This window comes from Nesoenas mayeri (genome assembly GCF_963082525.1).
Source record: "Nesoenas mayeri genome assembly, chromosome: 14".
NCBI classification, from domain to species: Eukaryota; Metazoa; Chordata; class Aves; order Columbiformes; family Columbidae; genus Nesoenas; species Nesoenas mayeri.
Window position 1 is genome coordinate 6887676 of NC_137556.1, and position 12330 is coordinate 6900005.

General features: G+C 43.9%; 1 protein-coding gene across 1 annotated transcript in view; it reads left to right on the top strand.

Moving 5' to 3' along the window:
• Positions 1 to 12330, top strand: part of FAT2 (FAT atypical cadherin 2) — a gene marked incomplete at both ends in the record, with an annotated part of 44079 nt that overhangs the window by 17396 nt on the left and 14353 nt on the right. The window contains 6 exons of the mRNA XM_080353571.1: positions 931 to 4983; positions 7166 to 7362; positions 7994 to 8147; positions 8910 to 9143; positions 9912 to 10301; positions 11585 to 11799. Of these exons, the coding sequence (XP_080209697.1) occupies positions 931 to 4983; positions 7166 to 7362; positions 7994 to 8147; positions 8910 to 9143; positions 9912 to 10301; positions 11585 to 11799 (5243 nt within the window). The remainder of the gene's footprint in view (positions 1 to 930; positions 4984 to 7165; positions 7363 to 7993; positions 8148 to 8909; positions 9144 to 9911; positions 10302 to 11584; positions 11800 to 12330) is intronic.

Sequence of the window (12330 nt, forward strand, 5' to 3'; positions counted from 1 at the left end):
GGCCAGACAGTTGACCAGCTTTCCCTAGTTGTTGCAAAGAACAATAAATGGCTGCACATGGCTAAAATATGATTTTGTTTCCTGTCCAAAGAAAATATAGAGCAAGCAGGTTATAGAAATTTTTGTTTTATAGAAAAGGCACCCATCCTTAGGAAAACAGTACAATGTTGAGTCACTAGTCTAAGAAAAAACGTGACTGGATGAGTTAGAACAACTTAAAATCTTCTCTTCCTGTTCATGGGAACTGAGGGAGAAATCCTTGCCCAGTTCTTAGGCAAGAGTACTCCCACTCTCCTAGCAGTCATCATCGCTTCCACCAGTTCTAACAAGAAATATATCCTTGAAGGAAGGTGAGCACCCTCTCAGCTTTAGCCGATGGTCTTCTTGAGTCGTACAAGCTCAGTGGGCAAGTATTTTATTATTCACTCTAGAGGTTAAAACTTAAATATTTATGGCTGTTCCACATGGCCTATTTAGCAGGTAAATTCTCTGCAGGAGACAAGCCATTCTTTGCTCCATCTTTCCCACTGCAATTTAGATCAAGGACTGAGGAATTTAATTGCTCCTGAAGTATTGGTAATTATGAGCATGACAGAGCTTGAAGTATCTAGTATAGTCTCTGCTACCACATTCTGCACAAGAGGCAAAAGTTTCAAGCACATGCTCTGCCACCACTACATGGGGTCAAATTAAAGGGTATTTGTCTCTAATATACATTTTGATTGATTTAAAAGTTAGCTTATAGATCTCAATGGGTTCGTTGTTCTTAGCATGAAAATTATTTAGAAATTAATGAAGTTTGTTGTCTCCCAGTGAAAGAAACAGATGTTAATTACATCTGAAATCAGGAGCATCTATGGAAAAGATACTCAGAAAACCAAGACCTATAGGGTGTCTACATTCTTCACTTGGTCATTTCTCTTCTTGCAGGTAATGGGGAAGGTTTCTTCAGCATCGACCTGTATTCTGGAATTATTACAGTTGCTCAGAAACTGGACCCATCCAGGCAGGAGCGATTTACTCTTATTGTAAAGGCAGAAGATCAGGGGTTTCCCCAGCTTAAAGATTCTGCTACAGTACACATCCGCATTAGACCCTCTGATCGAACCCCTCCAAAATTTCCAGAGGCCGAATATATCACAGAAATCAGTGAATCCATTGCTGTTGGCTCTCCTCTGATCCAGGTTTCAGCCACAAGCTTGTCACCGGTCAGCTATGAAATAAAAGATGGAAATGGAGATGGGGTGTTCTCCATGAACTATCAGTCAGGTCTTATTTCCACTCAGAAGAGCTTAGATTTTGAGCAGGTGTCTTTTTACCAGTTGAAAGTTCGTGGCACCAACATGGCTGGAGCATTTACGGACACAATTGTACTTATCTATGTCATAGACGAGAATGACAATGCACCCATCTTTGTTAAGCCTTCCTTCGTTGGCTGGATCATGGAGAATGCTCCATCACAAAGCATGGTTCTGGATGAAAGCAATGCTCCCCTCGTGACCCATGCAACAGATGCTGATCAAGACTCTAATGCTCTGCTGGTTTATGAAATTTTGGAAACAGAGGCACTTAAATATTTTACAGTAGATCCCAGTACAGGGACACTCACTAGTCGTGCTGATATAGACTATGAGCTCACCCCAGTTTTCCACTTTAGTGTACATGCACATGACAGTGGAAGTCCCAGCTTATTTGCATCCAAGCCAGCCAAGGTCACAATTCATGTTAAAGATGTGAATGATTCACCTCCAGTCTTTTCTAAAGACAATTATGAGCTTTCTGTCTTGCTACCTGCTCACCCAGGGATGGAGCTTTTGTCAGTGCAGGCAAAAGATGCAGATTCAGAGGTCACCTACAGCATCGTGAAAGGGAACCTTGATAATGCTTTCTATATTCATCCAGTCACAGGACTCCTTTCCATTCTCAATGCTACTGGCCTGGGAAGCCATCATGAACTCACTGTCAGAGCTGGTGATGGCTTATATAAGAGTACTGCTCTGGTTAAGCTAAATTTAACTCAGGCACAAGGTAAAGGCTTAAAATTTGATCAAGACGTGTACACAGCAACTGTGATGGAGAACTCTACAGATGAGAAGACTCTCACTGTTCTTGGGGTCAAGGGCTATCAGCTAAATGAACCACTTTTCTATTCGCTTTTGAATGGAAAGGAACGATTCAAAATGATCCAGGCATCTGGAGTGCTCCAGACCAAGGGTGTGAAATTTGACCGTGAAGCACAAGACATGCACGAGGTAGCTGTGGAAGTGAAGGACAACAGGAAACCACCGAGAGTGTCCCAAGCCACAGTCAAAGTTTATGTAGAGGATGTCAATGACAATCCACCGCAGTTTGAGAACGTGCCATATTACACCTCAGTGCAAGACGGCACAGAGCCAGGTGATGTGCTTTTTCAGGTGTCAGCAACAGACAAAGACATAGGGGATAACGGAGCCATTACCTACTCATTTGCAGAAGACTACAAATATTTTTGGATTGACCCATACCTAGGAGACATCTCACTTAAGAAGCCTCTTGATTATCAAGCTTTAAACAAATACAACCTCCGAGTCATTGCTAAGGACAAAGGTGAGCCCCCGCTCCATGCTGAAGAGGAGGTTGTGATCAGTGTGAGGAACAAATCTAACCCCCTGTTCCAAAGCTTGTACTATCGAGTGAAAGTACCAGAAAACATCCCCCTGTACACATCCATCCTCCACATACAGGCTCGCAGCCCTGAAGGCTTGCGCCTCATCTACAACATCGTGGAAGAAGACTCCCTGAAACTTTTCAGCACTGACTTCAAAACTGGTGTCCTCATTGTCACCGGTCAGCTGGACTATGAGCTAGAGACAAAACACACATTCACCATTAAAGCCACCGACACAGCACTAGGATCCTTCTCAGAAGCCAGAGTAGAGGTGGAGGTAGAGGACATTAATGACAACCCCCCAGTATTTTCTCAGATGATCTACACAGCATCTGTCTCGGAGAGTTTGCCAGCACAGACCCCTGTTGTCCAGCTCTTTGCTTCTGATAAGGATTCAGGCAGAAACAAAGTGGTCTCCTATCAGATCTTGGATGATGGTTCAGATGCTACCAAGTTCTTTAATATTGATGCCAGCACAGGGCAAATAACAACAGCTCAAGCACTCGATTATGAAAGGAATCAACAGTTTCGCATGAAAGTAAGAGCTACAGATCATGGAATGCCTCCGCTTAGCAGTGATGCCCTTGTAATTGTGGATGTGACAGACATCAATGACAACCCCCCTGAGTTCAGCCAGCTTCAGTACGAAGCCAAGGTAAGCGAAATGGCTACGTGTGGGCACATTGTGATAAAAGTCCAGGCCCTGGACCCCGACAGCGGAGACACCACCCGACTGGAATACGTGATACTCTCGGGCAATGACAACAGGCATTTCACTATCAACAGCACTTCTGGAATAATATCCATGTTCAACCGCTGTAAAAAGGACTTGGAGTCATTTTACAATCTCAGAGTTTCTGCTTCAGATGGAGTTTTTAAGAGCACTGTGCCCGTGTATATCAATACCACAAATGCCAACAAATACAGCCCCTCTTTTCGGCAGAACGTGTATGAGGCAGAGCTGGCAGAAAACGCTGAGATAGGTACCAAAGTGATTGAGCTGCTGGCTATTGACCCAGATGGTGGACCGTATGGCACCATAGACTACACCATCATAAATAAACTCGCCCATGAGAAGTTCTCCATAGACGATAAAGGCAGTATTACCACACTTCAAAAACTGGACAGGGAAAACTCAACAGAGAGAGTCATTGCTATTAAAGTCATGGCCAAGGATGGGGGTGGGAAGGTGGCATTCTGCACTGTCAAAATAATCCTTACAGATGAGAATGACAACCCACCTCAGTTCAAAGCCTCTGAATACACCTTGTCCATCCAGTCCAATGTAAGCAAAGGCTCGCCCGTCATCCAGGTACTGGCTTATGATGCTGATGAAGGTGCAAATGCAGATGTCATTTACTCTGTTGACTCTGTGGAAGATGTGGCAGAAGACCTTGTTGAGATCAATGCTGCCACTGGGGTTGTTAAGGTCAAGGAGAGTCTTGTTGGTTTAGAAAACAGAGCCTTTAACTTCAAGGTGAAAGCTGAAGACAGCAGACCCCCTCACTGGAACTCTCTTGTCCCAGTGAATCTTCAAATTGTCCCCAGGGAGGTGACATTGCCAAGGTTTTCTGAGCCCCTTTATACATTCTCTGCATCAGAGGATCTTCCAGAGGGATCAGAAATAGGGTCAGTCAGAGCTTTTGCAGAGGAACCCATCATATACAGCCTGGTAAAGGGAACTACTGCAGAAAGTAACAAGGACGAGGTGTTTACATTGGACAAACAAACAGGGGCTTTGAAAATCAAAAAAACTATGGATCATGAGACCACCAAGTGGTACCAGATTGATGTTATGGCTCACTGCTCACATCAGGAGACAGAGCTGGTCTCCCTGGTCTCTGTGAACATCCATGTGCAGGATGTCAATGACAACAGACCTATTTTTGAGGCAGATCCCTACAAAGCTTTTGTCATGGAGAATATGCCATCAGGAACCACAGTCATTCAAGTGACAGCTAATGACCAGGACACGGGAAATGACGGACAAGTGACCTACAGTCTAGAAGCAGAATCTGGCAACCTCCGAGGACTTTTCACCATTGATGGGGAAAGTGGATGGATCACCACACTAAAAGAGCTGGACTGTGAAGCTCAGGAGGTCTATCGGTTTTATGTGGTGGCCACTGACCATGGCAGGAAAGTCCAGCTCTCTTCCCAAACCCTGGTGGAGGTCACTGTCTCTGATGAAAATGATAATGCTCCACAGTTCACCTCAGACTTCTATAAAGGATCGGTAATTGAGAACGCGGAGCCAGGGCAGGTGGTTGTCACACTGAGCACCATCGATGCAGACATCTCTGAGCAGAACCGGCGGGTCACATGCTACATCACTGGTGAGTGTTTTCTGTCTTAAAATCTTCAGTGAGCAAGAATAGACTATCTTCTCATAGTGAGGATTTGATACCTTGTCTTGTAGAATACTAACACAGAAATAAGGTTATACTGGCAGTCCTATTAGAAGTAGGAGATGAAGCTCGAGCTCTGTCATGAGCTGGACTCCTCAGTTAAACGAGTCTGGGATATCCAAAACTCTTCAGTACCTAACTGCAGTGGGTGGAATTATCATTATAATAGCTATCCCACCACTGAACTGTCCTATTTATTTAGAAATAAATAAATAAGTAAAAGTAATTAGTAGTACTGTAGACAGACTTGTCTGCACTTTCTTAACAGAGGAATAATTAAGATAGCAATATCTATTGGAAGGACAAAAGCAGAGTTACAGCAGGAACAAAGATTTTTGTTACATAGATACTGTGATCTGTATTTAAGGTCTTTGATGCAGCTTTTTCTCTTGCAAGCAGTGCAGTCACTTTACACATCACACACATGTGTGTAGCCTGACTGTATTTTTAATGGCTATACATATACACATATGATGTGTATAACTTTCTGGTATTAAATGTGTTTCCTACGAAGCCACTCTGGCTTAACAAACAAGCAGACCTCATAAAGCTGCAGTTAACCACTCTGCAGACTGGTGAATATTTGAGGCTGTCATGTCAATCTTAGCAAGGATTTTGGCTAACAAGAAATACTGAAGATGACTCTGGCATCTCTCAAACATCAGTTGTGCCAACTAAAACTAATCACTGCTGTAAAACAACAACAATGTTATACTGGAATGTTTGTTGTGCATCTGCACAAGTAGAAGCTTGATTTTACAGTACATTTTGACCCCAAAGGGTCTTTCTCAGACCTGGAACAGATATTTCAAATTAAAATGTTTGTTCAAACTCCAACGAGGACCCTTCAGGGTCAAAACATTTAGCCAGATCATGCTGCAGCCTGTTATCTATTATTGTAACCATTCAAAATAGGGAAGGAATGCAGGTACTTTCAATTGGTTTATGGCATGCTGAGGTATTTGCAAACCTTTGGGAGGAAAGATTAAATCCATAAACGTCTGCACATTTCTGCCATCTTTAAGGTAGCAGTAACTTCCAGCTAACTTTAAACCTGAGACAGTGCACATTTGTGTTAGTGGTAAATCCCCAATGTTCTGTCTACTTTCTACTTACAAGGACAAATCAAACTCTACCTGTAAACATACAAATAGAACCGCAGTATAGTGCTTCAGGAAAAGAAAGGAGGTGAACACAGAGCCCAGCTTCCTGTTGTTCATGTGCACATGGATTTCAAATACACAGAAACTAAATCTGAGCATGGACTGGAGCCTCCCAGTATCAGAAGAAGGGTCAGCAGAGGTCTCATTGTGCCTCTAGATTCACAACCTCATCACGACAGAGCAAATGAAATCAGAAAGAGGGTGAATTTAATTTACACAGCTGTGCGAGGCCCTTCAGAACCTAACACAGGCCCTACAGACAGCTGAATTGTTGCTTCCCTTTACCGAACATGCTCCCTCCTTCTCTCCAATGGCACGGGGTCTGCAGAGGACACCAGCTCCTTGCCAGAAGGATTCTCCAGGGGCAGCATCCACCCCATGAGCAGCATGAATCTGGTGGACCAGAGAGCCTGCCTCATCTGGATTTGCCTGTGTCTCGTAATTTGGTTCTTAAAGAATTAAAAAGTAGCCCCAGAAAGCACAGCTATGTGTTAAACACTTCTACACGTTAAAAGGAAACACAGCACATGGCACTATAAGATCCAACCAATGTCTGCAGGGTATTTGCAACTCTTAGATCCCTTTAGGAACACGCACCAAGAAAGACTGACACACTTTAGGAAGGTGAGACAATGTGGTTTTGAGGCAATGAATATGCACATCTGCAGAATGTTACCGAGACATTTTTGCCATCAGGAGTTGTTTCCTCCTTTCAGTGCAACATGCAGACAATGAATTAGAGGAACAGGCAGAGTATTTCTGTGAGACAGACCAAATGCTCCTCACCTGCCTGATATGACACCGATGCCCTCTCTGTGTCACCACCACAAGTCCATCAGCTCTCCTAAAGGACAAGCAGTGGACATATGTATATCCCCTTTCCTTATCACTTCTGATTTTCACCACTTGGTAAATGCCTTTTTTCCTTGCCTCCTGCCCTCTTCTAGAAGGAGATGCACTAGGACAGTTCACAGTTAACCAAATTGAGGGAGAATGGACTATTTCTTCCAAGAAGCCTCTGGACAGAGAAGATACAGAGAAATATGTCCTCAAGGTTATGGCCTCCGATGGGAAATTTCAGGCTATCACTGAAGTGGAAATTTTTGTTCTGGATATCAATGACAACAGCCCTGAGTGTGGCCAGGTAAGACACCTGTCTTGGGACACCAGGGGCATGAGGGGAGCATCTGGAAAGGAGAGAACACAATAGAGAGGAAGAAAAAACAGAAAGAGCATGTTAAGAGGGTTTGGCTTGTCATAATTATTCTCACACGATCCTCTTGCTTTGATTATATTTAGCAATTTTAATTAAGCTGCATGTCAAGCAAGAACATTAAGTCTAGCCTCCAAGCATGTTTGCCAGCAGTAAGTGAGCGCCTAAGCATTATGAAGGATAATTTTTGGAGATAAACAATGCCAGGAAGCCTCCTGGGTAGAGGCATGTAAATTACTGAGTTTTATATCCTGCTAAGCTGAGCGATTCCCATCAGGAGGTTGGTTACTGCAGAGAGCCGATCGCTGCCATGGATGTTAGCCGTGGTGAGAAAGAACAGAGGTGGTTACTTCCCAAAGGAGATTCAAAGGCTTGTGTGAAATGAGCTCACTGGTCCCAGTCCACACCCTGGCAGCCGGCAATGGGAGGTGCATCGTGTTTCCCTATAAACCACATGGTTTATTGTTCTCTATGAAGCTTCTGCTCATCTATTCCTCCCGATATAGGATGAAGGTATTTTTAAGACAGCTAAGATGTCAATGACACCTTCTGTCCTTGACAGATGTTCTACACCGGGAGAGTCTCTGAAGACGCTCTGCCGGGTCTTTTCATTTTGAAAATATCAGCAACCGACCCCGATGTTGGCAGCAACGCGCAGATAACGTTCAGCCTCCACGGCCCTGGCGCAGAGGAGTTCCGGCTGGGCCCGCACACAGGTGAGAGCTGGGCAATGGGATGCTTCTATCCCCTTCCTCACCCACTCCCAAAAATTGCCAGCTCCCTGTGTGGCTCAACACTTGTCTCCTCTTGAGCAAACAAAAGCACTGTTCATTGCAGCTCTCCCAAGCTAGGAGAGAATGGCAAACAGGCAGGTTTATTGCAATACAGTCTAGAGGAAAATCATCTCTACATTTTCCTGCTAGCTTTCTTTACAAATGTTGGCATTAGCATCGTTAAAATGAAGGTTAGACACTATTGTTAAAGGCAGGTCTCAAGAAGGAGAGATCTGCAAGTATTCAGCTTGAATCAAAGACCCAAGTTCTAAACTCTAAAAAAAATCCTATAGGTCTTAGGCAGTATATTTGTCCAAATAGACACGATGATCATTCTAGAGATCATTTGGGGTTCATTACATTGCAGAAAGCTTAATGCATCAGGGTTTACAAAGGTCTTTAGAAGCATAATACAACTTTATGAGCACTTTTATCCCATGACGACATCCCCTACATGAAGTTCAGCCCAACTTGCAGGACTCCCCATGCCAAGCCCTGCCAGGGCACTGGCTGGCAGCGATCCGAGAATAGCCCCAAGCAATGTGGTGTGGACACATTACCACTATTAGCTGGATTACAAACAGCATTCAAACCCGCTCTGTTGTCTCCCACGGTTCACCCAGGAAGGTAGCATGACTGAACCTCTCCGAGCTCTCCTAAACTGAAGCTGCAGGAGGCAAGACCATCTCTTGTTCTTTCCAACAGGGGAACTGACCACATCCACACCTCTCGACCGCGAACAGAAACCTATGTACCATCTTGTTGCCAAAGCGACAGATGGTGGAGGCCGTTCTTGCCAGGCAGATATAACACTGATTGTAGAGGACACGAATGACAATGCACCAAGATTCTTCCCCAGTCACTGCGCCGTGGCTGTTTTTGACAACACCACGACAAAGACACCCATCGCTGTGGTTGCTGCCAGGGACCTTGATGAAGGTGAGTCAGAAGGGGATTTACTTTTTAGTAGAGTTCATCTTTCATCCTGAATAGAAACCTCTGAAACCTAGGAAAGGCTACAGATGATTGAATCTTGGCGAAGATGTGCCTGGATCTCATCACTGACATGTTCTTGACTAGCAGGCTGGCATCAGCATTTCTGTGACCCTGCAGGAAATGCAAAATCTGTAGAAACATGCAAAGATAGACTGTGAGGACACGCTCAGTAACTGTAATCATGATGCACAGCACAAACTGTGATACACAGTTTGTCAGGGATCCAAACTGGACAGAACCTTTACCAAGATGGAGACTGAGAATGAGCATAATAAGGAAAAAATGAGCTTTAGATCTGGATGTGGTAGGTGATACGGATGGAGAGGTCCTTCTGAAGACACAAAGATTCTCAGAAATATAGGCAAGACTCATAAGAAAGGAGCTTTCAATAAACCCCTCCAGCAGAGACCAAATTTACAATGACAGAGAAGCAAGAACATGTTTCTCTGCTTTGGAAGCAGATATGAAGGGATATTACATTTAAAAACAGGGGAATTAAAAATGGGAAGCACCAGTAAACACAGACAGGTGATGCTGATAAATGATGGTGAGCATGGCTAGATATCTGAACCTTCATATGGACAGCCTCCATTTTCCCTAGGAATTTAAGGTCATTAAGTATACAAAGTCCAAATGTATTAAAAAAAATAAGGATTAAACCAGCAGCATTCCTACCCAAGAATTAATGCAGCCTGTCCTTTATCCTTCCAGGTCCCAATGCTGAGGTGGTCTATTCTCTGTCTGACTCCGCCAATGGACATTTTTCAATTGAGGAAACCACAGGGGTGATCCGTCTGGAAAAGCCTCTGAAGGATTCACAGCATTCAGCATTTGAGCTGACAGTTCGTGCTACCGACAGAGGCACCCCGGAGCCCCTCTCTGCTCTTGGCACTGTCACTGTCTCCGTTGTGGATCTAAATGAATATCTGCCTGTTTTCCTGGCCCCTGAGTATATGGCCATGGTAAAGGAAGATGTAGCTGTGGGTACAGAGGTCCTCAACCTGTCAGCCTTGACGAGGGACAATGCAGAAAACACAGAGATCAAGTATGAAATAGTGAATGGCAATGACCATGGGAAATTTCAGCTCAACTCAAACACAGGTAATGTGATTTCATGACCAAGCAGGTCCATGTTGACCCAACATCAAAAGCTGTCCTTGTACATGTCTTCTCTGGTTCTTCTCCACCTGGCTTGCACTTCTGCTCCCCTCTGCCTTTAGCCAGCACATGGGTAGGGAACACAGTCTTCTCTTCTACCCCAAATTTTGCGAGCCAAGTCACTTAAGGAGTGATCAAAATATTACTAAAATTAATGGAAATATTCCCATCATATTTTTCAAACCTCAGACAGGTGTGTGGGAATGAGGAATACATAGAGGACAGGATGGGGAAAAATTTCTACTTCAAAATGAAGGAGAGGATGATTCCATTTAAAAACCCCATCCTGATCCCACAATGAACTTGCAGCCCAGAGTAACCGGCAGCTTTTTTGGGTAGCACTGAATGAATGTGGATAACACCAATTTGTTAACCATGAGCAGGTATTGAGCCAGGTTTACTAGCCAAATAAAACACTGCTCTGTTTGCAAAGCGATCTGATAAGAGCTGTTACCGGAAGGCCAATTTTAACTCCCTGAAACAAGCCCTTGGATGCGTCATCAATGGCCTTCTTGCCTTCTGCTGTAACATCCTCACTCACAACACCTTCCTCAGCTACTCTGTCCCCAAGGCTGTTGTTAATTTTTCCACACCAATCTTCTTATTGAGTGTACATCTTAAAATATGGTAGTTTCAGTGATGAACCCAGGAAAGCATTGAAATACATAGGCACATTCTGTCCCTCCTTTCTTTCTTTTGCTTTCACTTTATGTCTTCCATTCATGTTCACCACTCGTTTTTTGAGATTAACTGCCTCCTCCTTCTTTCTGTGTTGCATCCCAAGCCTCACAAATCACAGCATCTTACCACACACCTTTTTCTCCTGTACAACTCTGCATCAACATATCACAGCTTTTCATCCTGCCTGTGGCTCAGTTCAGTGATGCTCTAGTACTGCCTTGGTCACAGCTTTCAACAGCACAGTTAGACCCTCGTTCTATTTTGTCCCAGATCTCCTCCAATCAAGATTCCCGGACACCTTCCAGAATTGAAGTTTATTTCACTTCTTCAAACATTTGATACCAGAATGATGCAGGTTACGACAGAATCAGTTAAATTTTAGCTTGTTTTATGTGATTCCATGACCTACAGTATGCTGATTTAACCAGAGAAGGTCAAAGTGGCAGTTTGGCAATCATTTCATTATATCTCCAGAATTCCAAGAAACCTCACATGCGATTCATTCAAAGTATCTTCTGTCCTTTTCTATCCATCTGCTGATGCAGGTGCCTTATACATAAATGGCAGCTTGGACTTTGAAGCAAGTCACGAGTATTACTTATCCATCGAGGGCACAAGGAAGGGCTCAGCTTCCCTCAGTGATGTGACCATGGTGGTGATCAACATAACCGACATCAATGACCATGCACCAGAGTTCATCCAAGACCCTTACTTTGCTGACATCCGGGAGGATGCTGCAGTTGGGGAAATCATCCTCACGGTATGACTATGAACCAAGCCAGACATCTTTACCTATTCTTTTAATTGCCCTATGCATTATTTACTCTTCTTTCGCACTTTACTTTTCCTTGGACACAGACACCTCACTGGGTTTATGACATTCAACATCTAAGGTTTAAGTATGACTTCAAAGAAGGATGATTGCCAGAATTCCTGACACTCCATAGACAGGAGAACACGTTGTTTTATAAGACATCCTTAAGTAAAAGCTTGAGATAGCTAAAGGGGGCGCAGGAGCTTTGAGGATCTCTCAAGAGCTAAAATGCCTGCAGAAGGCAAATACCCTTGTGACCTAGTGAAGGCAGAGCCCAAGGTATTTCCATGTGGAAGTTCCTTCCCAGCCTGTTACCATCACAGTGGTAGTAACATCAGGAAAGGGACAAGGAGAAAGTCATGGTTGTAGCATGTATTGAAAAAATTAACGAATGACACTTATGCAAACCACCTTCGTCCTCCTCATTTGAGGCAAGATCAAACCAGTACCCTTAAATGTCAAGAAGGTCATGCCGCG